The sequence below is a fragment of the Dendrobium catenatum genome, unplaced genomic scaffold, assembly GCF_001605985.2.
Source record: "Dendrobium catenatum unplaced genomic scaffold, ASM160598v2 fragScaff_scaffold_1220, whole genome shotgun sequence".
Lineage (NCBI taxonomy): Eukaryota > Viridiplantae > Streptophyta > Magnoliopsida > Asparagales > Orchidaceae > Dendrobium > Dendrobium catenatum.
In genome coordinates, this window is record NW_021319682.1 from 13,339,997 (window position 1) to 13,367,789 (window position 27,793).

The 27,793-nt window shown below is 37.2% G+C and overlaps 1 protein-coding gene across 3 annotated transcripts; it reads right to left on the reverse strand.

The window, feature by feature from the left end:
• Positions 1-12,086: 12,086 nt before the first annotated feature.
• LOC110104123 (GDSL esterase/lipase At4g10955) lies at positions 12,087-24,336 on the reverse strand. Of its 3 annotated transcripts, none has more exons than XR_002304024.2 (5): positions 24,195-24,336; positions 23,855-23,946; positions 21,660-21,766; positions 12,806-13,834; positions 12,087-12,388 (listed from the first exon to the last, which is right to left on the reverse strand). XR_002304024.2 is itself a non-coding variant. In XM_020833096.2 (4 exons), the coding sequence occupies exons 3-4, from the start codon at positions 21,722-21,724 to the stop codon at positions 12,871-12,873; spliced, it is 1,029 nt and encodes a 342-aa protein (XP_020688755.1). In that variant the 5' UTR covers positions 21,725-21,766; positions 23,855-23,946; positions 24,195-24,336; the 3' UTR covers positions 12,512-12,870. The 3 variants fall into 3 exon arrangements, 1 of the variants encoding a protein (XP_020688755.1); XR_003702263.1 differs by lacking the exon at positions 24,195-24,336 and adding an exon at positions 24,038-24,099; XM_020833096.2 differs by lacking the exon at positions 12,087-12,388 and having other exon boundaries at positions 12,512-13,834.
• Between the last annotated feature and the right edge of the window lie 3,457 nt (positions 24,337-27,793).

Genomic DNA, 27,793 nt, shown 5'->3' on the forward strand with positions numbered 1-27,793 from the left:
TTGTTTACATTTAATGTTTTATTTGGTTGTGCTTATGTATATATTTGTGATAGTTGATTGAATATAGCGGCGTGTTGCCCTAAATTTGTTGTTATATATTGCTTTCTGTGCTGGTTTAGAATTTAGGGTGAACCTCCCTCAAATAGAGGGGGAGGCTGTCATTTTTTTTTCAGGTGCTACAGGTTTTCGGCGGCCAACCGGCGGTTTGGCCGCCGGAAACTACGATATCGAACGGCTGATTGGCGCCGCCGGTAATATACCGGCGGTTTACCGACGTCACCCGGCAGTTATCCGGTTACATACCGGCGGTGTAGACCGCAGGACTGACCGTCGGCATTGACCACCGGGTAACCGTCGGTGTAGTACCGATGATGTACCGACACTTGCCGGTGGTTGTTTGAACTCACGTCGGCCGCTGTAACTGCCATCATGCCATCGGTATATAGACCGCTGGTTAGCCGTCGGTAAAAGTATCGGCGGCTCAACGGCCGGAATAGCGTCGGTACAAAAATTAATCGTAACCGGCGGTATAAGCCGCCAGAGAGCCGTCGGTGAATGAAACCACTGGAAAAAGATTGCCGGCAATGATTTCCGACGCCATTTTTATCGGGCCATTTTTACCTTATATAATTTGAATGCCTAAAATGAAAGTTCTCCTTGAAACTTTGAAGGTGACACTAGATAATCGCCTTCTAATTACAATACATTTCATTTTAAGGAGTAAAGCTATCCAATTAAAAAACACTTTTCAAAAGCCTAAGAGACTGAAAGGTAAGATATTATTTAAGTGTGATATGACACTAAAAATCATCTTAATTTTGCTTGAATCTCAAGACATATTCAAGTTGGAGACTTAGAGTTAAATTGAACATCTCAAAGAGACGAACCTAACGACAACAAAATCGGTTAAATCCAAGCCCAAATGGGTCCAAATCAGGGGCTCGAAGCTTATTCAGAAGATTCAAAGCCTAAATTGGATGACCAAATGATATCCAAATATGACATGCTTATAGTCGAATCAAGAAGCTCGGTGAGATGAATTCAACGAGCCCAATATCACTAAATTATGACATCATTAAGACATCTAAACACTTGAAAATGATCTATGATAAGGGGGATTAATATGGGTCGTCTGATATAGCATTCCAAATCTGTCTTAGATCTTCTCTATATTTATGAGGCATGCCACTCTAAAAAATCTATAAAAAGACCCCCACTCTCAACATAAAGGGAGACCTTTGGCTACATATTATAAAGATCTTTGAAGCTTCAAGAGCTCCAACAACACTACCGGCGAACCTCTGTTGAACATAGTCGGACCACCGCCCGGCCTCTAACTGCAACCGAACTTTCATTTGACCATCGTCGGGCCACCGCCACCAGACTTTCACTCATCTGTCGATCATAGCCAGACTTCCGCTCGACCATTCGGACCAGCCATCGATCACCATCAAACTTTCACCGGACAATCATCTGACCATTGTCCGGCTGTCGATCTCCGCTGGACTTCCACCCAGCCGCTGACCACTACTAAACCTCCTATAGCGGCCAACCATTGTTGGTCATCCGCTGAGCTTCCAAATACGATACCTCCAACCTCCATCGCCCGCCGACTATGATCCCTTCGGCCACCATCGCCCACATACTACAATCCCTCCGTGCGAGTACCACCGTCGCTCGCCTACGACGGTCCCTCCAGCTATCGTTGCCCGTCGACTACGATCTCTATGACATCTGTCGCCCACCGACCAGAGTCACTCTAGCCATCATCTCCTGCAAATTACGATCCCTCCGACCTTCGTAGCATGCAGACTATGGTTCCTCCTGCCTCCGTCGTCCTACTAGCCAAATGAATAAGCCAACTTTCTCTTGTACGAGAATAGCTCCATTATCATTGGATTGTTCCAACCCCAACTATGTAATGTGTTATGTATGATACAATGAACAAAAGTCTTTCCTCCGAGGAAGGGAGCCATTTGTAATCGACTACAAACACTAGTGGAATCTTTTTAACTGGGTCATACTTCATGATTTTTTCCCATTTTAGAATTTTTAACGTAAAAATTTTGGTATCTCTTATGACTATTGCATACCTCTCTTTTATATGTATGTGTGATGAATCTTCATTCAAAGCTAAAACATTAAACTATTTATCTCTCTACAGCCACAAATGTTTCTGTCTGCAACAAAGTGTAAGCTTCAAAGAAATGATTTGTTTGATGAACACCTAAGTTTATTTGAAAACTTCAAAAAGATATAACACTACAGGAAATTCAGCTGTTACCGGCGGCCTTGACCTGTGGTTACATAGCCGCCGGTAACAACGGCAGTTTCACCAGAGGTTTGGCCGCCGGTTAGTACCGACGGCCTACCGGTGGTTATTTAAGTTCAGGCCGCCGGAACTAGCGGCAGTTATAGGACCCTCCGGTTGAACCGCCGGTAGTTAAAAGTACCGGCGATATAACGACGGCTTACACCGTCGTTGTTAAGTGATTTCATTACCGGCGGTTGTGGCCGCAGGAAAGCCACCGGTTAAAGCCCTAAAATGAACAGCCCCGAGCCTCCCATTTCATTTCTCTTCTTACCTTCTCTCACTTCAGCCGAGCTCTACCTTCGCCTCCGCCCGCCTCGAGCTTGATCGAGCGGCCTCTCTACTGCCGACGACTTCTCTCCGGCTGTCAACCCCACACCGACCGCCCTCAAAGGCTCACTGTCTTGCTGTCGTAGATCTCTCACCGGTCGCCCTAGCGTTTGTGGGTGTCAAAGGAAAATCGGGATTGCAAGGTATACTTGAATTTTTTTCTGTGATTATTTGTTCTCACTAGACATTTGCAAGAGTTTGTAATCTAGTGTATGCTTTAGGTTGAAGAAATGAGAAGGGTTCAAAATGAAATAGAAGCAAAGCTGCAATCCTACAGAGTTGAAAATCAAAGGAAGCAAGAGGAAGAGCAGCGACGAACATCTCGAGACAGCGAGGATACAACTGAGTAGAACTTTTTTATATTTATTGTGAACTTGTAAACTTGTGAACTTGTGAACTTATGTTTGATGGTTGAACATATTAACTTTGTTTACATTTAATGTTTTGTTTGGTTGTGCTTATGTATATATTTGTAATAGTTGATTAAATATAGCGGGGTGTTGCCCAGAACTTGTTGTTATATATTGCTTTATGTGCAGGTTTAGAATTTAGGGTGAACCTCCCTCAAATAGAGAGGAGGCTGTCAATTTTTTTTTCAGGTGCTACAGGTTTTCGGCGGCCAACCGGCGGTTTGGCCGCCGAAAACTAGGATACCGGACGGCTGATTGACGCCGCCGGTAATATACCGGCGGTTTATTGACGTCACTCGGCGGTTATCTAGTTACATACCGGCGGTGTAGACCGTCGGACTGATCGTCGGCATTGACCGCCGGGTAATCGCCGATGTAGTACCGCCGGTGTACCGACGCTTGCCGGTGGTTATTCGAAGTCACACCGGCCGCTGTAACCGCCGGCATGCCGTCGGTATATAGACCGCCGGTTAGCCGTCGGTAAAAGTACCGGTGGCTCAACGGCTGGAATACCGTCGGTACAAAAACTCGTCGTAACCAGCGATATATGCCGCCGGAGAGCCGTCAACGAATGAAACCACCGGAAAAAGACCGCGGGCAATGGTTTCTGACTCCATTTTTGCCGGCGGCTTGAGAACTGCCGATAATCCGCCAGTGTTTTTGAAAACCGCCGGTTTTACCAGTAAAGCGGCCGTCAAAAACCGCCGGTATTAACTGAAATTCTTGTAGTGACGGCATATTTTGGTTTCACTGTATTTTGGAGTGAAAAATGAGATTTTCGGTTGGAGATGCCCTTACCCGTCCGTGTGGCTCTCTCTATCTCCTTTTCTCTTTCTCTAGCTTCCTATCTCTCTCTCTCTCTCTCTCTCTCTCTCTCTCTCTTCTCTTTCTCTCCATTTATATTATTTTATTTATTTTTAATAGAATAAACTAAGACAATTGATTTAGCATATTTAGAATGCCCAAAATATTTTACAATTTTACTCCTTTTTGAATTATTTTTTAAATTAACTCCTTAAACTAATTTTAAGAAATGAGGAGCTCCTTAAAATTTGGCGTGTTTCTCAATGACTTTTTTGACATCCCTATTTAGTATTAATTATTCTGTGTGGATGTTGAATGTTATTCGGAGACAATCAGAATACATCACGTCATCCTTTCGCTCGGTACCACAGCTCGGTACTGCTCTATACTGTTGACATGACATGTTTTGATTGATCTCCGAACGACATTCTAAATCCGACCGTGCACAAAATAATGTCTCCTTATTTAGAGGCCTAGCATAAAGTGGAAGTTCGGTGTTGTGAAAAATGCACCTCAAAATAAGAGAAATCAGTGAACGTGATGAAGCAGTTATATTTTTTGGTCCTAATAAAAACTAATTTGATCTGCTTTTAGTAGAGCCAATCATCCATTAGAACAAATTCACATGCACTCTTCAGCTGGAAAGCAATCTTGTCTTGGCTGAAAGTTCTTGGCTCATATAGCATTCCCTAGCTATTCTTTTATGGAAGCAGCACGAAATATCAAATGCGAGTAATCTGCCAGTACTACTATGGTCGGTTCCCTTTGCCCCCACAAATTTTCATTTAAATTACTCCAACTAAAAGCTCGAACTCGAGCTTTATTTTACAACTTTGCGTCGGCTCACGAGCCAATTCATTTAATTTGAAAGTGAAAATAATTATGATTCAAACAATTATTATAATAGAGTGATACAAATAATGAAAAATTTAAAAATATAATAAAGAGACATTTACTAAAAGAAAGTAAGATTAATTTTAAACATTTTCAGCAATTTTTTACTTAAAATTTTAATTGCTAGTATATTTTAAATGTATTTATATTAATATTTTTTAAATAAGTTTACATCCGAACTAACGAGTTGAGCCTTATTAGCTCATCGAGCACGGCTCAAAAGTCATTTACCCAATAAAATTTCCATTTAAATTACTCCGAATTTACATGTGACCAAACAACCTCAGCAACAACTAATTTTTCAGATAGCAAGGAATATAATTTCTAGGTTGAATGGTAACAACACTAATTCAAGCCTTTATACCACTCTGGTGTCAGCTATATGAATTATTTTTCTTCATTGTGTTATATTTAGAGTCAAATTCTTATTTAAATCAAATAAAAAATGTCATTTTTATATTTTTAATACAAAATTTATTTTTTTTAATGTCATTTCTAATACTTTATAATCAAGTCCTTTTAGACCTGTCTCTATCTTTCTTAACATAAATCAAATCTAATACATCTACTTTTCTGATTGGGTCATCAAAAGTCCATCGTTTTATGTGACCGAATCATTTAAGATGACTCTGTCTAATCTTATCTTTCACTCGAGCTACACCATACAGCAGTGGCTGAATGGTACACGATGTAAAATATTATAAGGTCTAAGATTTTTAATATAAATCTATTTTAAGATGTTAAGAACTATGTAATAAGATTCATAGAACATAATTTCCTACCATTCATCATTTTCAATAATGACCATTTACAGCAAATAATGTGTAAAAGCTTAAAGTTAAGAAAATAGAGCAATTTGTTGAAAATCAAATTGAATTAAGTATGATCAAACACATGATCAATCCAGGAACAAATTTTAAGGGCCAAAAAAAAAAAAAAACTTTAAAAATCTTATACTTGATCAATGAATAAATGGAAGCAATAAAAAAAATCATTGTTGCCGACAGAACCAATAAAACAATAGAAAATGGAGAAATAATTTAACAAAAGCATGATGAATAAGCAAATTCGAGAAACTGGAGAAATCAATGGAGTAAAAAGAGACAAACAAGTAGATGATACCCGCAGCTCTACGTATTGGAAAGAGTGGTAGCAAACAAAGTTTAGTTCATTCTCCCCCCCCAAAAAAAAATAAAAAATGAAAAATAAATAAAATTTAGTTCATTTATTTTGCATTACCGTAACACCCCCAAATATACAACACAAACACAATTTGGACACGATATTATAATTTTTATATTTTAAAAATAATGTATAAAAATTGAATAAATATAATATTAAAAATAATTTAGAAATAATGAGTCATTTAACTATAATTTGTACTTAAAATGATAAATACTAGGATGTTGAGAGTCAAGCATCAATTTCATATATCAAGCATAGAGAGAGGAGATGACAATGCTGTCGAGAGTCGAGCATCAATGTTATATAGTAGGTATTAGACATTAATATCAAAAGGACGTTTTTCATCGATGTTGAGAGAGAGTTAGTCGTCGATTTTTAAGGCAGTGTTAGACAAAGATGATATGTCAAGTTGTGGGTGTAAAAATTGCTAGCGTTGAGCATAAATGCCAAGACAATGTTAGACTTTAATGTTTATATATTTTGAAATGTCAATGTTATAACGACGTTAGACGTCGATGTTGTAACGATATCAGACGTTGATATTGCAATGGCGTCAAATATCGATGTTGAGATGACATTGGATATTGTTGTGAAACTAAAGTTACGACCCATCAAAGAGAAATGAAAATGAGAATATTCGATGAATGTGGTATTGAGTATTGACGATTGATTTTGTGTCATGCATAGGAAATATGAAATTTCGTTTTATATTTTAAATAAATAAAAATTTTAAATGCAAGAAGCTATTTAAAAAAATTATAAAATATTCAAGACACGTGTCCAATTGGTATTTAATATACGGACACGCTTTCAGTCTGTTGGACATGTGTCGGAGGCACATATTAGATGCGTCTCGTGTTGGATATATGTTGGACACTACACACCTCTTTGAGGAAAAGTATCCGTGCATCATTGATTCTACCATTACTTAAGAGGGGTGATAGTCATGTTTTGCATAATGGGATTCAGTTGCAAATCAGTGGCACTTTCTCTGCTTTGCTCTTCTACAGTTGCTAATGGAATATATTACAACAACCATTGTTTTGCAAATGTTGCTATATATCTTCATCGTTGGATGTGGCTTATTTTCAAAAGTGTATCAGCTTCTTTATATATACAGTCACCTGTAGTCCAAATGAATAAATAGAGAGAAAAATCTTTTACTCAGTTATGTGTTTCTGTAACCTAGCTGAATTGAAATTCAGCTCCAATCTATTTTTATATGCCCCAAAGTGTGCTTTTCCATTAAAACTAAAGAAAAGGGGTACAAAAGAGTACAAATGGAAAAACAATCAACTGTACGTCCCCAACACAAAAGGGCATGCATACAAAGAAAAGCAAAGAAATGAATAACCAAAAAAAGAAAGAACAAAAAAAGAAAAGCCCCTCATCTGAACATGAGAGATCCCTCAAGGTATTGTAGATGGTACCAACAAGGCAATTAAAAGACCACTCCGAAAAGGGCCCAGAGAGTTCTCAATTGATTGTAGCAATTGGTACAATACACACGAGAAGACCTCAACAATGGTCATTTAAGGGGCCCAAATTCCCGCCCATGTTCTCATTAGTTGCATTCTTCCTCTTTCTTGGGGTAGTGGTGATAGGCCCAAGCTGCTTCAGTTCTTTCTGAAGGTGACCAAGAGATACACTAGGTCTATTCTTAGATAGATTCAGGCAGTTGTTGGAGATATCCTGCTGTTGAGGTTTTAGAGCAATGATGACAATAGGCTCTAGGATGGAAACAGCTGACGTAGGAATGGGACGTCTCATTTCATGGCCTTTAGAATGGCCTTTTTACTTAGGCTTTCGCCTTCAAAGGATGACGTCCCAAGTTCCTAATTGTTCCTCGTGTGAATGTTGGGAAGGTGGAAGTTCTGACGGTTGAGTATGCACAGGAATAGCTGGTTAAGTCCACAATGGAAACAAAGATGAGAAAGCCCATCGTACTCAACTCTTTTAAAAAATCATCCATTTAGTCATTTAATCCAAAAACCTAGGGAGAGTTTAAGTGTTAAATCAATGTGAACACATACTCGAGCAGAAGAACTTTGACCCCAAGAGGAAGATTGTTCATCCATCCAAAGAGATTTGCCAATCATTGCAGCCATGCAAACAATATTGGAAGTATCCCAATACATCAGAGTAAGCCGACGAAAACAGACCCAAATTGGTGAAACGAACAACTTCATATCCTCAAGAGAAAAGGAACATGACTATCGATCAAGGCCAATCATGCTTTCGGCCACAATCCAAGGACCGCTCCTAAGGATGATATCACGAGCTTCAGGGATTTGAAAAATACAAATAAAATAATTAGGAGCAATGGTGATCACTTGAAACTCCCCAATATGAGACCCTAAAGCTTATGCTTAACAACAGTTACTCCTTCCACCTCATCTAATTTTTATTTTTGTTTTTTTCAATCGTAATGGTTGGGCTTGCCTCCTCTACAGAATCTTCTACTACCGAAATGATCTCTGAGGTCATCATCGAAGTTCTTATCTCTGCACACCAGAAATTTCTCATGAATAATATGGAAAATATTATTCACGTCCACTAACAGCTGATAATTATCCATTGTAGAGATATCAAGTCCTTAAAGTGTTCCAAGCAAGTGGATTAGCGGGATTTTTTGATGGATTTTCTTCTTGTCCCAACAAATATCCACTCATTTCTAATGGTGTTTCCTCTCCTAACCCTGCTTACACTAAGTGTATGTCAGTTGATCAAAATTTATCAGCTACACTATACTCCATCATTTCCTCCTCCTAGCTTCCTCATATTCTAAATCTTGAGACATGCCATGAAATTTAGATAATAATTGAGAAGCTCTCTACTCCACCAACGCATCTCGAATTCTTCAACTAAATAACTAGCTACATCTTCTCATCATGAAAGATCAAACAATGACCCAATAACATTCCCTAGTCAAATCTAAAGTTGATGCCATTAAAGCTGCTTGGAGTTCTCTGGACACTGAAGACATTATTTTACAAGCTCTCAATGGACTTCCAGTTCCTATCAGGTCTTTAAGATTGATATTCACACCTTCCTCCAACTCTTCAACCTTTATGACTTATACTCTTTACTCTGCAATGAAGAAATCAATTTAGCTTCTGAAGCCTTGCAAGCTATTCACTTTCCTAATTCTTCACAATCGGAAGCTAATGCACAATTTACAGCTTGGGGATGCAGCACTGGTCATGGAAAGACCACTATCGTGGTGGTGATTGAGGCTTTTGCTCAACCCCATTCTTGCAACAAATCTATTGTCATTTCTAATCAGACTGTAAAAAATGATGTCATTCTACTCTCTCTTGTTGGTACCACACTGATCTTAGTTATTATCCTACCCTTTCGTAGTTATTGTTCTTTCGGCTACTTCTAATTCCCTCGCTTCTGAATGGTTTATAGACTCCAGAGCATCCTCCCATCTCACTTTTGATTTGTTTCAAGTGCAGTCACCTCAGCCATATCATGGTTCTCATGATATCAGAATGGGACATGGCCAATCATTACCTATTGTTGTTATCAAACAGGGCCTGCTTCCAATACCATCACGTAAGTTACTTCTTTAACCTCTTTTCATATTCCTCATCTTACACATAATCTTCTATCTTTCAAGCAACTCACCACTCACAGTAATTATTCTATTTATTTTCATCCTTATGATCTCAAATTAAGGATTTGAAGATCAATCAACTTCTTATGATTTCAAATTAAGGATTTCTAGGCCTCCCCAAATTGGTAAAGTCGTCATCTCCATTAATGTTTTTCTTCCCTACGAAGTTCTATTCCCCTTCCAAGACTCTGCTACTCACTTTTTACAAAATTCAACATATTTTACTTATACTCTTCCTTTCACTCTTGTTCCTGCCTCTGTCACTCCCACAGGTTCTTTTTTATTTCCTTCACCAACTCTCTTGCCTTCTCACGACGCCATTTGCACACAACCCTCTCCTGCTATGGTCTCTGATTCACCTACTCCCATTCTTTTGGTGGCCACCCCTATTATGCTTCCCATTGTAATGTGATTCAAATCTGAAACCCTTAAACCTCATTAGATTTTCACCTTACAAAATCGCAATGTTGGCACTAAAGATCCTACTTATTGTACTGCTACTGTTAAATCGCCACACTAGTCAGAAGCTATGTTGACTACATTCCAAGCACTTCAAACTCAAGGGAACTAGATATTAACTCCTCCCACCCCTCGTCAAAATGTGCATGGTAGCAAGTGGTTGTTTAAAATAAAATATAATTCTGATGGATATATTCCTCACTATAAGGCTCAATTGGTTCCTCAAGGATATAAACAAAAGATGATCTAAATTTTACTGAAACTTTCAATCATGTAGCTAAAATGTCGATTATCCAAAATTTTACCTTGGTTGCTCTTCACAATAATTAGGACCTCACCCAACTAGATGTCTCCAATGCCTTTCTTCATGGCACCTTATCTAAGTCAGTCTTCATGGCCCAACCTCTTGGATTCAAAGATCCTAGCCATCCACACTATGTGTGCAAACTAAACAAAGCCATTTATGACTAAAACAAGCTCCGTGGCAATTGTTCTTCACTTTCACCTCGTACTTACTCCAATAGGATTTTCACTCATGTGTTGCAGATACTTAACTTTTAATTTTTTTTTAAGCACAATACTCGCCTTTTTCTCCTCATTTAAGTGGACAATATATTGCTATGGGAAATTAACCAAGTGTCGTCATTGGTCCCATTATGGATCTACACAAAGCGTTTCAATTAAAGTACCTTGGCTCCCTTTCTACTTTTCTGGGACTGCAAGCTTCTCAAACAATTATAGGTTTTATTATTCATCAAACTATCTCTCTTCAATCCTTCAACATGTTGTAATGCTTAAGTCTAAAACCATAATAAATCCTATGTCCACTAATCAAACTACTGGGTCTGATGCCCTTCTCTATCTATCCTTATATAGGCATTTGGTTGGCTGCTTACAATAATTAATTGTCACTCAATCAGATCTCTCATATGTAGTTAGTAAAGTCTGCCACTATGTACACTCTCCTCTAAATAAATACTATATTATGCTCAAGCATCTTCTACCCTATCTCAAAGGTACATTACATCTTGGTCTACCTCTAGACTGATGAAACTTACAACTCAAAGCCTTTATAGATGCAGATTAGATAGGTGATCCACAAGATCGTAAGTCGACAACCAGTTATTATGTCTTTCTAGGCTCCTGTCTTATTTCACAGTGTTACTAAGCAGTCCACCGTTGCTCATTTCTCCACTGAAGCCGGGTATCATGCCTTAACCATTGCCACAACTAATATTATATGGATTTGTTGCTTGTTAAGTGAATTTCAGATCCATCCACTTCATCCCACACCGATTTATTATGATAATATAATTGCTATTGCACTTGCCAATAATCCAATATTTTATGCTCGCACTAAGTATATTGAGGTTGATTACCACTTTATTCGTGATTGTAACAAATCCAATATCACAATTGTTCATCATATTTCTTCCAAAGATTAAATTTCTAACATCTTTACAAAAGGTATTTGAAATTAATAGTTTCTTCTTCTTTGTGACAAATTAAAACTCCAAGTACTAAGTAAGAATTTGCAGGGGCCTGATAACAATGAACATTCTACCACTACTTAAGAGAGGTGATAGTCACTTTCTACATAACGGGATTCGGTTGCAAACCTTCGGCACTTTCTCTGCCCTGCTGCAGCTGCTAGTGGAAAATATTACCACCATTGATTTGTAACTGATGCTATATATGTTCACCGTTGGATGTGGCTTATTATCAAAGGTGTATGTCAACTTCTTCATATATAAAGTCTACTGTAGTCCAAATGAAGGTATACAGAGAAAATCCTTTAACACAGTTGTGTGTTTCTGTGACCTTGTAGAATTCAAATTCAACAAAAAACAATGAAGGAAGAAGAGACGAGCAATTAAAAGATGCCCACAACTACAAATTTTGGGCGAGTGGGAGCAGCGGATGCTTTGTTCATTCATTTTGTATGAACATAATGAAGAATATTTATAAAATACAAAAGGCTCAAATGACACATTAAAATACCAAATAGCAACCCAATAAGCTTACAAACCTAAACTCATCATAATATATTAAATTTATTCCATGATCAATTCATTGGGTCTCGGATATGCCTAAACTTCTATTTTAATCACAAAATAATTCTGTAACCACCAAATCAAATCAGTCCAAAAATAGAGAAATCTTAAAAGCAATAACAGAGGAAGATCGAAGGAATAATTCAGCATCCAGCTGCAGAAATCGCAATTAAAAACACCAAAGTTGTTCTAAAAAAGAGTGGCAGGAAAAGGTTCTCTAAAACAAATGCAGGAACAACATAACTGGGAAGCCACTGAACTTTTAAACCTGTTGAGAAGCAACTAAACGGTGATAGCCAAACAAAGGATCCTTGGAAGCCTGGTGAACAGAGAATTCAGAAAATTTCAGAAATATTCGGAGGTAAGTATACCCACATCCAAATCAAGCAGAGCATATATATATATATATATATTAAAATAAAATAAAACAAAACAAATTAAATTAAATTAAAAGAACATTTTAAAGCTGTTTATGTTAACATAAATAAATTTATGTTTTTGTTAAACATTGAGATTACTTTAATACACTGAGTAATGAAATAGCTAAAGCAGTATTAGCTGACACCCCCTCCCTCCCCACCTTCAAAAAATAAAGGAACCAAAACGACAAAAATAATATAAAAAAACAAGACAAAAAATATTCCAACGTCCTTCTTTGGACATACCAAACAAGGAAGCTAATGCCACAACTTCAACTGCACAAAAAGCGAAAGGCAGAGTGTTCTGAAGAATATACCTCAGCATCACAGATATATGGATTCCTGTTCCAGCTACTATAATTGAGCAACACGACGGCAGATATCAACTATAGATATAAGTCATTGTTTGTAGATGTAAATCGGGTCTCCACCATTGATGAATACCATGTGCCGTTTTGAAGTCTGGAGAAGGGCTCAAATTGAGTATTAATTTTGCTGACGGTAGAAGGTGCAGAGGCTCAGATTCCTTTCCAAGTGCCCTAAGAAATATATCCCCCAAGGAATTCCGGGTTGCCAACTTCTCAATCATTCCGATTCCCAAATCTTCCATATTTTTACGATGTTGAAAATATCCAATATACTCTGAGCAGATGTGATCATTTGGATTAACAAATAGATTCGGCACCCATGAGGACAAAGAAACAAAGGGATCTTCTAATGTAGAACTCTCTTGCTGGCCTTGGAGGATAAAACTTAGACCAGCAGTCACAAAACTGTTTGCAATTCGAATTCCATTCTTTACCTTCTGACCTTTGATCCTCTCAATTGGAGCTGAGAAGAACGGTGGATTGAAAAGATATGCTTCCAGAAGAATGCCAATCTTTGCCATGTTCCTTCCAGCAAGAGAAGCCATGGCTGATCCTAAAGAATGACCAGCAAGCCAGATATTTGAGTTTCCAACAGCCGAAACAATGTTCCGAACAGCTTGCATTGCGATCTCAAATCGTGTGGTCTGATGGAGGGAGTTTTGAATCAAATGCCAATCGAGCCTGAGATCCCGATTAAGGGAGTCTTTCTTAGTGATCGTACCACGGAAAACAATGACAAACCTTGGAGCATCGGCAATGGTGAGATTGGAAGTAGGAGGCTTATATTCAAAAATAGCTCCAAAGATGGACGAATCGGCATCATCAACAAGCTTTCGATTCAGTTCAAAATGGAAGGATTCCCACCATGGAGGTGCAAGAGCTTCTGGTTCCTCACGATGTTCTTGCCGGTCACGCTCTAAGATATATACGCTCTGAACCAAACAGGCAGCAACAGATCTTCGATGATGTGTACATTTCCTATTTAATAGGATATAAAAAATATCACCTTCAGTTCACCAAAGACTCAATATAAGATAATCCAAACGGGTAGCCAGATATGACTAATTCAGTAATTCTAAGAAAACAAAGTAGCTGAGTACATCTCTAAAACCCTTTTTCTTCTGGTGTGCAAAGGTTTCTATTAAAATAAAACATTTTTGCTCAAAGCTTCTTCATTTTAATTGTGACCCGAAAAACTAATAAGGGGAATAAGAGATAATATACCAAATAAATTCAATATTTTTTGGGTTTGAAGGATTGGGGGAAATGCAACTGCATTTTACTTCACAATTACAGATTATGGAGTTCGATTTAATGTGATGAATAGGAGATGAAGTTTACCAAAGAAATATGATCAAGCATATTTTTACCAATATTTAATTACTAACACTAATAAAGAAATGGGAAGATAAATTTATATGGATGTTGGCTCGAACGCTGAAAAAAAAGGAGAAATTCTCCTGGATCAAACAAGATAAAAAAAACATTTTCGTACAATGTCGCCTCCAAACCAGTGGGGCTGAACAAATTTCAATTCAATTACTTTCCCATTTTCATCACCATTTACTTTGCACCTCTTTTGTTGTAATTCCTTCAAACCAAACAGAGACTTAGACAACGTAATATGGTCAATTGAGTCATTCACGAGCTGGCAAATTCAAATTTAGAAGAATACATTTTCAATTAACATAATAGAAAAGCTTCGCACTAAGAGATGACAATGAATATGTGGAAGGGAAAGGGATAGCATAAAAAACAAGACTAAAGGTAGATGTAGATCAAAGCATTTGTAGATTCCTATCTACCCAGCCGGTGTGTTCAACGGTTGATCAAGGGCATGCTCATTGTAGCATGCAAGTTTGTGTTTCCTTAATGGAAGGAATAGTCTTGTACTGGCAAATTAGTGAGCACACTGCAGATAAACGGCAGCTATAGTTGTTCCCTGTTCTCTTATGATTTCCTAGTTCAAAGATGACATTAGATATCTAATAGGAAATACTTGATTTCGCAAGTCTCCCTAAGGGAAATACTTGAGTTCACAAGAAAACCTAACAGTAATAGGTGAAAAAACAGCGAGAAAACGGCTGATTTCAGAGTGATTTCAGAGAGAAATCAGCACTACAATGTAGAATTTTCAAGAAATTGGACAGAAAAACACAAGCAAACTTCTTATATTCAATCCACAAACAAGGAAAACAATAAACGATATAAGTTTCTTTAATTCGAGAGGAAGAAACAACTCTCCAAATCTTTAGTCAAGCCTAGAGCCCAAAGAACAAACCCTAGATCTCAAATTTCATTCAAAACTCAAGATGAAACCCTAATTCTTGCATTAGCAACTAATTAAAGCCAAAGGAGAAATATTAAATCCCTAAACAGCACCTCATTCAAATATTTTCCTCCAAAGTAATGATTAATCAAGGTGTGGGCCCCATAGGAGCAGCCGGCCCCGTCCCTCTCCCTTCCTTGGGCCGGCCGCTGTAGTATAAAACCAGTCCACTAGGGACCTATTCAATAGGGACAGTTAGCCCCTCTTGGGCCGGCCTAACAATATCAAAGCCAACAGTCTAGAAATTTAAACTATAGTGATGAGTTTCCCAGTTGGATAGCTACAAAACAAGATCATAATGCCTAAAAGCCTGTATGAGTTGTACAGTAGTTGAAATTGCAGGTCAATAGATACGAGATACAGAAATATGGACGTTTTGCTTCCCAGAATGTGAAAACAAGTATCAACTGACTATGTTCTTCCTTCCCTTTGCATCACAAAGCCCCATATTTAAAAAGATTAAATTATGATGATTGAGAGTATTAAACCAATAGCATTAAATGGCCAAACTTAATTATATATAATAAAAACCATGCTGCACGAAAAAGAAACAAAAAGTAGGATCAAACCAATTATTATGCTTGGTAACAGTAGTAATTAAAATCTACTAAAAGTAAGAACCGACCCAATAGTTTGGGCCGGCTGGGCCGGTTCAGAAGGAATCAGCCTACCAATACCCACCCTTGTCCTCAAGGTGAAAAGAAGAAAACTTATGCTTCACTCTCTCTTTAACGCTCCCATGTCGCATAATAATCTGGAAGGTCTTTCCACCTGATCAACACCTCCTTCACCCCTCCTTCCCCCTGGCGCACCCCTTGTAACTCAAGGGGGTTCCAGTATCACCTCCATCTCCTCTATTAACGTCACTGGTAGCTCATAACTGGCTGCATGCTCCTCCATTGCTCTTCTCAATTGTGATACATGAAAAACAAGGTGTATTGTTGCCATTGAAGGCAATTTCAACCTATATGTTACCTCTTCAATCTTCTCTAGTACCTCAAAAGGCCCAAAAAATCTTGGTTCAAGCTTTTCATTCCTTCTATTGGCGACGGTCATCTGCCTGTAAGGTTAGAATTTTAAGAACACTCCTTCCCCCACCTCAAATTGGATGTCCTTCCCATGCCCATAGACCTATTTCTTCATAATCTGCTGAGCTCTCAATAAATGCCTCTTCAATTCTTCCAAAACCTGATCCCTTTCTTTTAAATACTCCTCTACTGAAGAAACTAAGGTGCTTTTATGCACAAAGTGCACCAAGTGTGGAGGATCGCTTTCATACAGCACCTTGAATAGGGTCATCTGAGAAGCAGAATGATATGAAGTGTGTATCAATACTCTGCCCATGCCAACCACTTGGCCCATAGCTTGGGTGTCTCCGACACAAACATCGTAAATATGTTTTCAAGTTTCTATTGATCAATTCTATCTGGCCATCTGTCTAGGGGTGGTAGGCGGTGCTCCTCTTCAGTATTGTCCCATGTAGTCTAAATAACTCCCTCTAAACATGGTTGAGGAACACCTTATCCTTATCTGATACCATAGACTCCGGTATCCCATGCAAGCGGATCACCTCCCTGATAAAAGTTGATGCCACTGTCACGGTTTTGTAGGGATGTCGTAAGGGAATGAAATGAGCATACTTGCTCAGTCTATCCACTATCACCAAGATCACTGTGAACCCCTATGATCTGGGTAATCCATCTATGAAGTCCATAGATACTTCCTCCCACAGCCTACCTAGCAATGCTAAGGGCTGTATCAATCCTTCTAGAAACATGGCCATGTATTTATTCCTATGAGAGATCTCACATCTGGCTATCATCTCCTTCATATCCTTGTGCATCCCTTCCAATACAACTCTGAGGCAAGTCTCTTGTAATTCTTTTGCACCCCTGAATGACCCACAACCGCGCTCCCCATGGAATTCATGGAGTAGGTGTGAAATGTGGACTGATGTCCCAGGCATCACGAACCTCTTCTAATACAATAGCCTCTCCCCTTCTAGAGAATTCCCTGGGAGGTTATTCCCCTCTTTCAATAAATAAGCCCTAATCCTTCTCAACTCCTTATCCAGTGCACTTTCCTCCTTAATGGCCTCCTAATCTAGCATTAATGGGACCGACACTGCTATCATCTGTAACTCCCCCATGCATTTGTCGTCTTGCTCTCCATTCCTGGCCTATACTGTATTTCAAAATCATACCCCAACAACATGGACAACCATCTTTGGTGCTCCTCAGTCACCATCTTTTACTCCAACAAGCACTTCAAACTCCGCTGATCTATCCTAATGATGAAATGCCTGTCTAACAAGTAGGGTCGTCACTTCTGAATGACTAACACAATGGCCATCAATTCCCTTTTGCAAACTGATTTCAAACTGGTCTTAGCTATCAATATCTAGCTAAATAGGCAATGGGTCGATAGCTTTGCATGAGTATTGCTCCCAATCCATACCCCAAGGCATCAACCTCTACTATCAAGACCTGAGTGAAGTCTAGTAGGGCCAAAAGTGGTATAGTGGTCATGGACATCTTCAAGATCTCAAAAGGTGTTGTGGTCGTCTCTCTCCATAAGAATCCATCTTTCTTTAACTGCTCTGTTAGTGGTCATGCTATGGTGTTGTACACCTGCACAAACTTCCTGAAGTATCTTGTCAATCCCAGGAATCCCCCAGCTCCTTAAGATTTTTGGGCACTGGACATCTTAACATAGCCTCAATTTAGCCTGATCTGCAACCACCCCCTCCGTTGAGATGATATGCCCCAAGTACTCCACACTGGCCTGGGCAAACCGACATTTCTTCATATTGGCCCTCAGTTGGTGCTCCTATAACACCTTTAACACCCTCCTCAAGTGCCCTAATGATCCTCCTTTTACCTGTTGTAAATCAGTATATCGTCCAAAAATACCAACATAAACCGTCTGAGATAGGGTCTAAAGACTTTGTTCATGAGAGACTAAAAAGTAGTTGGGGCATTAGTGAGGCCAAAAGGCATCACTATGAACTCATAATGCCCTTTATGAGTTCTAAAAGTAGTCTTTGGCACATCATTTCTTTTCATCCTGATCTCATGGTATCCTGACTTTAGATCTATCTTGGTGAAGATAGCTGCCCCACTCAACTCATCCAGCAACTCCTCTATCAGTAGGATAGAAAACTTATTTGGCACCGTTTTCTTATTCACTGCCCTGTAGTCAACCCAAAACCTCCAACTCTCATCTTTCTTTCTAACCAGTAACACTAGGCTAGAAAAAGGGCTAATATTGGTCTTGATAATCCCTACTTCCAGCATCTCTCTAATCAACATTTCAATATCATCCTTTCGAAATTGAGGATAACGATAAGGCCTAATGCTGATAGGTGACACACCTTTCTTCAATGTGATAACATTCTCCTACTACCTTGGTGGTGTCAATCCTTAAGGTGGCTGACAAACCTCACTGAATTGCTGGATTAATGGTTAACTGAAGGAGGAACCTCCCTGCTCCTCCAGTTTGATCCCCTCTAGCCTGTGCAGCTCCACCATATAACATTCTGCCACCTCCTGTATACTCCTCACCATGGCTTTAAGTGACACCATACATTTAGAGAGCCCTCCATCTCCCCTTATCACTATTCTTCTCCCTTCCACTACCAGCGCTATTGTCAATGCCTTCCAGTTGAACTTGGTGTCTCCCAAGATTTTTAGCCACTTCATCATCAAGATGAGATCAGTGCTCCCCAACTTCAATGGAAGAAAATCCTCCCTCATCAAAGTCCCCTATATGGTCAACACCACACCCCTAGATAATCTCTGGCCCGTCTCCAACTTTCCTGTACCCATCATCACTCCATAACACCATGTATCCACCAATTTTAGCCCCAATTAGTTCACAACCTGGTTGGAAATGAAATTGTGGGTAGCCCCATTAACACCACCACCTCCATATCTGTTATTTCCCCTTTCACTTTCATAGTAAGATTTGGGATGAATCCTACCACTGAGTTTAGGGATACCTCCGTCATATCCAGCTGCAACTTGTCCTCTATCTCTCCCTCTAACTCACCCTCACCTCCCTCTTGAGTTTTCTTGTCATCACAGGCGGTGAGAACCTGAAGAGTTCGATCTCTACATCTATTCCCTGGAGTATACTTCTCATCACACCTAAAGCATAACCCCTTTGCCCTTCTCTCCTGCATCTCCCTCTCCGTCAGTTTTTTGAAATTTTCGCCACTTCCTCCTCCTAATGGCTTCTCCCTGGGAGTTCCACGAAAACCACCTGCTGCAGGATCCTTGGGAGCTAGAAGAGTGGTAGTCATCCTATAAGATGCCACCTGAATTGTTGCTCCTGTCTCCCCTCTCTTGATACTTCTAATCTTCTACCAACTAAGCTAGCTCCATTGCTCTCCCAAGTCACGAGGCCTTATGACTCTTACCACAGCTCTAATCCCGGATTTGAGTCTTTCATGAAGTTACCCTCTAAATCAATCTCTGATAGTCGCTCCACCCGACTAGCCAAGTGCTCAAATATCTTATGGTAGTCTGCCACTGATCCATCCAGTACTAGTGTAATATCAAAAATCTGCTCTTCAGAACCAAATTCCAAAGCCAGATCCTGGATAAGAAGGTTCTGTCGCGATCCGGCTCGGGCGGGATCCGTCCCCGTCGGGTCGGGTCGTGACAACTAGTGCAAAGAAACGCTCATAGAAGTCCCCTCCCTGCCAGTTCAAAAATGTTCCAATAAGCATTCCTTTGAATTCCCTCCAACTCTGTATGGGTCTCCTCTAATCCCTCCATTGATACCAACATAATGCCTTCCTCTCCAAACATAAGCCTATTGCAGTCAATTTTTCCTCCTCTGTAAGCCAATGGATGGTGAAATACCTCTCCACCTTGTAGATCCACCCGCGTGCGTCCTCCTCTTCAAAAATGGGTATCTTAACTTCCTCGCCTTTGGATCTCCCCCGTTTCCCCATATTCCTCCATAATTTTCCCTTTATCAAGTGCTTGACTCTCCCAAAGTCTCCTGATATTCCCTTCCACGCTTGTACCCAAGCCCTTCTTCACTTTCTCATCTCTTCCCTTCAAATTCAACACCCCTCCTATCATAATCCCCCTCTTTTCTTTCCCAACCAGCACCCTTTGATTTATGCCCCCCATAACCACGCCTCTCCATGCCTTCCACCTCCCTCCATGATTTCCACATCATTGTCCCTCCTACGAAATTCAGAATTTTTCACTCCCCACCAGTCCTTTTGCCTCCGATGTTGTTGTTTGAGTTTAATTTTCCAATATCTTCTTCACTATCTCATGAAGATCGAAAACCTTATCATCCACTGATGAAACTTTGTCTTATACGGATGAAATTTGATCCTCCACCGTTGCTTTTATTTGGCTCATCTCCCCTTCTAGGTTCCATCAATATCCGAAATTTTTATAGGTTCAAAAAATCTGGACATTGACCAAAAAAACAGCAAAAAATCCTTTCTTCCGGCCAAAAACAGCTGTTGATTTTCCAGAAAACAAATCATAAATGGTCCCAAAATCTGCACTGATATCAATTTGTTAGGAAGAACTTGGAGATCTCAAGTAAACCCTAATAATAGAGATTAAAACAGCGAGAATGATCAACAAAACGATGGAAAAATCATAGAAAACAGCAACAAAAATCAACTAATGGAAGCAAATAGCAAAATACAATTGATCCTCAATTCGAGAGGAGAATCGATCTCTCCCAATCCCTAGGCGAATCTAGGGCCTCAAACTCTAAGAACCAAAGACACCAAATTACCACCAATTATCAGTTAACCCTAACACTAAACATCTCCTCCTATTTAATACAAAAATTCAAATACTTAATTCAAACTTTCCCTCCAACCCTAGCCACCCCCTCATTGAATTTCCTAGTGGGGTCCACTAGAAGCTTGGGCGGCAATCCCTAGGGGGCGAACTAGCTTGGTCTGCCTCCTGTAACTAAGAACAAGCCCAATGCTTTGGGCCGGCTGGACCGTTTCAGAAGAAATCGGCCTTATAGAAAGCTAAAAATTAATTTTTTTAGAATGGTAGTTTATCCAAGTAAACACTTTTATGGAATTTTAGTTTCCCATCAAGTTAATTATTTTAATACATTATATATTAAAAAGATTATAAGACACATTATTATTATATGAAATTCATAATAATAACAGCTTTCATACAATCAATTTATTCAAGTGCACAACAAGTTTCCACCAAAAAACAACTCTTACCATACACTAAACAACAATTTTAATCTAATTTTACCAAACACTCATCTGCTTTATAACACAATACAATAAGATTACAAAACAGTACCAAAGAACGCATTTACTAATTCAGCTAGTCAAAATTCATCAAGATAGATGGAAGTGCGCAACAAACAACTCTTATCAAATTATCAATTGCTGATATCAAATAGTGCAAAACACAAAACTCAAAGCACCAACAGTGGAGCAGGGGCCAAGGCACATACCAATTTAAAGGAGAGGATAAGTGGATAGGTCCTGAGATGCTAAACACGTCCCTTTCTGATGTCATTTCCCTAGTAAAAGTTTACTGAATGTTCACAGAAAGGCAGCGCTGAAAAAGAAGAAATGAAAAGAACGCGATAAGATGCAAGAGTAAGAATTTCCAGCGAGCGACACAATGATTTCAGAAAGAACTGCTTGATGTAATCACTCATAAATGTAGATATGGTTCACAACAATGAAAACCTTAAGATTAAGAGGACGTCTAATGGTTGGTGAAGAAACTCTTTAGTATTAATCAAACATCAAACAAAATATAAAATTTGTGTCAACCATAGGGTACTTAAGCTTATGAATCATGCAACAAAATTATGGGAGAAAATGACTGCACAGACATTGAGGAAATTACACTGACAATAATGAAAAAATTAATTTTCTACAAAATAAAAAAGATAAACTACAGAAACAATATTTATCCAACTGATTTAATTGAACAAGATTTAGTAAAATGTATAAATCATATGGTATTTACTGAACATCAAAAAGCCAATAATCGAGTCTTATAGGAATTGATTGGAAGGATTAGAAGTGAAAGCACATTGAAAAGATATGTTGAGATTATTTAAAAACTGTATGATTGAGCAATGGCTAGTAGTAGAAATAATTTTCAGGTAACCAAGACCTTTCAATCATAATATCATTACATTGAGTATTTAGGGTTTAGGCTATATATTTTCAAATTAGTCAAGGAGAAGATTATAGTAGACATAATAAACAAGGCACCTTTCTGCTTGCTATTTGTAGCAGAGATAAGGCTAATAGTGAGGATGACAGGCTTCATAGGAGAGATTAATTCCATACGAAGTTAAACTAAGAAAAAATAAAGAGAACTTTTAAAAGGCGAGATTTAAGTTCAAGTGAAAAAAAAAAAAGAGGTAACGTTTTGCAATTTTTGAGAACACAAAATTAATAACAAGAAATCAAATGAAGCCAAGGATTGAAGATACAGTGTTATGATAGTTTCAGATGCCTTGATTCTATCAAACAAAACTTAAAACAAATAGAGGACATTTTTACTAAAGAATTATATATGAGTAATTAAAATTGAGCAATAACTTTCAAGGTACAATGTTATAGAAGAATATTTGAGTGATGAATATTATATCTAATAAGAAAACAATAAGACATTACTTTGTCTAGATCCTATTCCAAGTTCGGGTAAGGAAGATGAAGATCATGTATGAACTTAAGTTTTTGACAAATAAGTCAAGGGCGGCGAAAAATGAGAATGTAAGGATGGATGTGATAAAATTAGGAAAGATGGTCTGAAAAGGATGTATTAGCAAATTGTCTAATTATCAAAAATTAAAGGTAAATTAATAGAAAAATTTTACTTAGATGTTTTTTGTTTACTATAAAGAGCCGGAGATGTATAAATAAGAAGCAAAGTAGATAGAATCAATCAATATATAATTGAGAATAAAAAATGAAGGCCTAAGGTAACTTTAACAGAAAATTAAGGACTTGCATAAATCACATTTATGACAACATGAAAATATAAAAAAAAGGAGTAATATTCAAATAGACAACCAAAATAGACCCTAAATTGCTTAGATAACACTAATAATGATGATTATGATGAATAAGTTTTCAAAGAAGCATACTGATGTGGAAGAAATATAAGTTTATAAGCTTAAAATCTTATAAATAATGCATGAATCAGAAATAACAACAACTATAATACATAAGTAGTAAATTATTACAATGATAAGCATAACAAATCTCAAGTTTTCAATAAGAAACGTCCATTGATTTGTGGTTTTTACCACATACATATACCGATGTCATGTGCATTGACAAGGAAAAAGGCTTGCACAATATTTTATTGATTTCAACCATGCTCAAAAGAATATGGCGCAAAACATGAAAGAAAAACTTGCAAGGCAGCAATGACATTCTACAAACAGGAACAAAGAACATTATATATCTTTAAAGAAAAAAGAGTACACACAGATAGAATGCCAATGTGCATTACATACAAAACTTTATAAAAAATTTAGAGAAAACAATCTTAAAAAAATACATTTCAATTAAATAATTTTAGCTGTAAAAAAAAAGAATTTTTGAGACAAGGAAAACACCAAAGTGGTATCGAAAGAGACAGAATAGGTAATGTAATTTTGGAGGCTTGAAAGATTACCAAAAAATTCAACGTTTACACCCGATTCGCTGCCTCCTCACCTATTGCTTGTTTCCCATAGGCATAGCAAGCTTTCCGGCTTATCTAGAAATCTGAGCACATCAATCGCATAAGTATCCAAAAGATCGCAAGAAAAAAATAAGCAATTAATGGTAAAAAAAATGCGAAAACTGGACTACTGACAATCCATAAGAATTAGATTTCTTTCTCTTCAATTCCGAATCGCTTACCAGGAGCTTCGCTTCCTAATAAATTGTGAAGCAAAACTAACGAAAGGGCATAGTTATGGAAATCGATTCTTGTCATCGGATCTACTACAATACGGATATTTCTTGCTTACCTGAGAAGAATCGTGGAGATTTCCTTCGAGAAGAGCGCGAGGAATGGGCCACTGTTTTTTCTGATGCAGAAAGACGACCATTAAAGCATATTAATTTAAACAAGTGTTTAATTTGGGTAAGCTTTCAAACACCGGTAAAAATAGACCCAATTAATCAGGAAATTAGATATACGACTATATCAAATCATAATTAGGGTTCCTTTGGCATAGTTTTTTTTTTTCTGCTTTCTATAAAAATTTTCAAGTAAAATTTTTTTTTTAATTAGAATTTCTTTTTTACTAAAAATTTAATTTAAAAACTAATAAGAAAATTGCCCTAAACAAAATCTTAATTAGTATGCATCCATAAGTTATAAGCGAGAGAGAATACCAAGTTAATTTTGTTCTAGAGTTAGCAATACAAGCACAACATATAATGTTGTAGAGCCACTTCACCAATCCAAGATATTGTTCCGAGCCACCATGGGTCACATAGTCTCTTAAATGCTTGAGCTATTTCTGAGTGCAATGCATCTCAATCTTCATCGGTTCAAAATATTGCTCTATAGATTATTGTATGTATGATGGCAAGAGAGAGTTCATCACCTTATTTTAATTGGGTTGTAAACTTTTTTCGCAAGTGAATCAATAAAACATATGGTATAATGCAATGAAAGTTTAGTTAAAATTACAAAACTATTAAGGGAGAAATAGAGCAAGTGAAAAGGATAACTCCAAAGAGATTTTTGTATTGTTCATTGAGACACTCTCAACATATTGATCTTATAATCCTTCATAAAAGAAAATAGCTAAATAGACCCACACAAACATTGTAAAAATCATGTCACCAAACTCTAATATAATATGCAAAGTGGGTTGCTAGTTTAGTTAAGAAGTAGGAATAATATGTAATTACATCATGGCTTGATATACTAGTCATTAGTTGCATGGATGTATTGGGATTGCTAGTTAAAACAAAGTTCATCTCCACTAGCTTATAGAAGCCATCCTTTATTTTAGAGATCATCTTCTATTCATTTTCTTCACATTTGCCTATTTTGTTATATCCAAATTTTAGATTTATCTTAGAAAAGTTAACTACTCCCTCCATTATGGCAAGCATGACATCAAGTTTAGGTATTGAGAATCTAAACTTATTGTTCATCATTTTAATGGCACTTGTCTCCCTTTTGAGGGTAAGAATGGTTGTGACAATGACAAAAATAAACTCTCTCAAATGAATCCCTTATCTAATAAGTCATTAACTGATTACTTGAGTTTTCTTGCTCGACTAAACATCCAGTAATGTGATAGTCAAAGGAATGGGGTAGTACTTAGGATAGATGTCTTCAAACTATATTAGAAATTGGGTTACTTCAAGGGAAGTGAACTTAAGGATTTGTTAACTAAACCTGGTTATGAAAACCAAGGTGTAAAATATGACTTTTATAAAGTTTTTACTAAAATTCTTACCACATGATTTCATGTAGGGATTTTTTTTATTAGGGTAGAAGAGTATCTAGGTTGATGTGACCTTAAGCATGAAAGAGTTAAAGATAAACCATTTCTCTTTTAAATTAAAAGTGCACGCTTCTATAATGAGTGGCATCCACATAATGGAATGATTTTCTTGACAACTATGCTTACCCACAGACATCACAAAAGACATCAGAAGTTAGGGTAAATCAGATAACCTCGTTTTTAAGGAATTGCATCCACATAATTTGGTCAAAGGTTTTAGCCATATTAATTACCCATATAAACTTATCATTTTTAAGGATGTTTGTGAATAGGTCTATGATGGCGCTAAAATTTTCCATAAAACACTTATAGAAAGTGGGCAGTCTATGAAGGCTTCTAACAATGATGAAAGATTTTGGTGTTGGGCATACTATAATTGATTTGAACTTAGAATGGTTCTATTGGAGTCCCATAGCAGAAATGATAAAATCTAGGAATATAACATTTTTTAATGAAGAAATAACTTTTATTACTATTTTTAAATTTTTAGACTTTAATGTTTCATATATAATTCTACGATGTCATTAAATATGATTAAAATAAACCATGGAATTAAAATTTTTATTTTTAAAATTAAATACTACATTGAGATAGAATAATATTATGTAATGAACTTTAGAACAAAAAATAGAGTTTTGAAAATTCCATTTTGTAAACAAATAGGTCGTAGAGAATATCTTACTATTATAAAAGATAGAAATGATACTACATAATGGTATTTGAAAATATATGGGGCTTTAACAAACATTTTTTATGTTCCCAGATATTTTCCCCATCCGTAGGTGAATAAGCTAGGTTTTATTTTACTATGGGTTATAGGTTCCCCAAAAAGGTGAACCCTTATGGTTAATTACATTCCAAGAGTGGTGAGTCTCCTAAGAACACTTTCAATTATAGTAGTGTGAAAAGTATAGATAATGAATTGTTTAATATGTTTGATGTTAAGTAAAAAAATATATTTTTTGGTTGTGCTGTGCAGAAAAAATACAAAAAGGGCGCAATATTCTAAGTTTCATACGATATAGCTGCGTCGGACAAATCAGCATCACAGTGCCAACAAGGATATCACTGAAGCGCCACACTTGTACATGGCAGTGTAGCGTTCACTGTCTTCAAGCATCGTGGTGTCAAAATGGTCAGCTTAGCATCACTTTGTTCATTTTCTTCAAGTGTTGTGGCATCACAATTTATCTAGTCTTGGCACTAATTTTGTTATTCAAGTGTCGTAGCATTCGTAAGTCTTTAGCGCTGTGAAATAATTATTCCACAACAGCAAATTCCATGGTGGTGATGAGTTTAAGCATTGAGGTGCTAATTCATTTGATGGGCGCTATGGTGCCACTCTTTCAACTGCTATAATGCCACCTTTTTGTGTTATTTATAAATATTAGTGATGTTATGTTTTTAAGGGAGTTCAATCATTTATCTAATTTTACTATTTTTCAAATTACTTCTTTAAATATTTCATAGAAACAATTCTAAAGGAGACTAAAGAAATGTTAAATATTATCATTATAGTATATAGTCTGTGTTTATTTAAGTAACTTTGTATGATAAAGAAGATGGAGTGTAGAAGAGATACTTTAATCCTACATAGTGATTTCACTCTCTTGTATTTTTATTCTTTCATGATCTCAATCAAAATATGTTTGCTTATATTTTCTTCTATGTATGGCTAATTCTCTAATTATAAATTGATGATATAGAGAACATATTAAGTACTAATAAAGATTCTTGTGCATTAATGTTAAATTATTTTTTTAATATTTTCCCACCCTTTATTTAATGAACATAGAGGCCTTATGTATAGTTAAACTTAGTATGATGTATAACTTTGACTGAGTAATGCAAGAACAATTGAGAATATTTAAATAGTATGTTAGCATAACTAGACATATGATGTAAAATATGCTAGGTTTTAAAGGAGATGATATAACTGTAGGAGGTTATTAGATATCCTTTACACCCTATAAGTTTGACGGAGATCTAGAGATGAATATGCTCTGAATCACATTAAAAATAAGAGTTTCACTAAGAAAGGTATACAATTTACATTCATCAATCCAAAATATTTTATTTATATATTCTATCCATTATTT

Coding starts and splice junctions, on each gene's coding strand:
- LOC110104123 (XM_020833096.2), bottom strand. CDS start 21,724: ATGACATCAGAAAGGGACGTGTTTAGCATCTCAGGACCTATCCACTTA. Junction 13,835..21,659: donor TTATCCTCTCCTTTAAATTG/GTATGTGCCTTG, acceptor CCTATTAAATAG/GAAATGTACACATCATCGAA.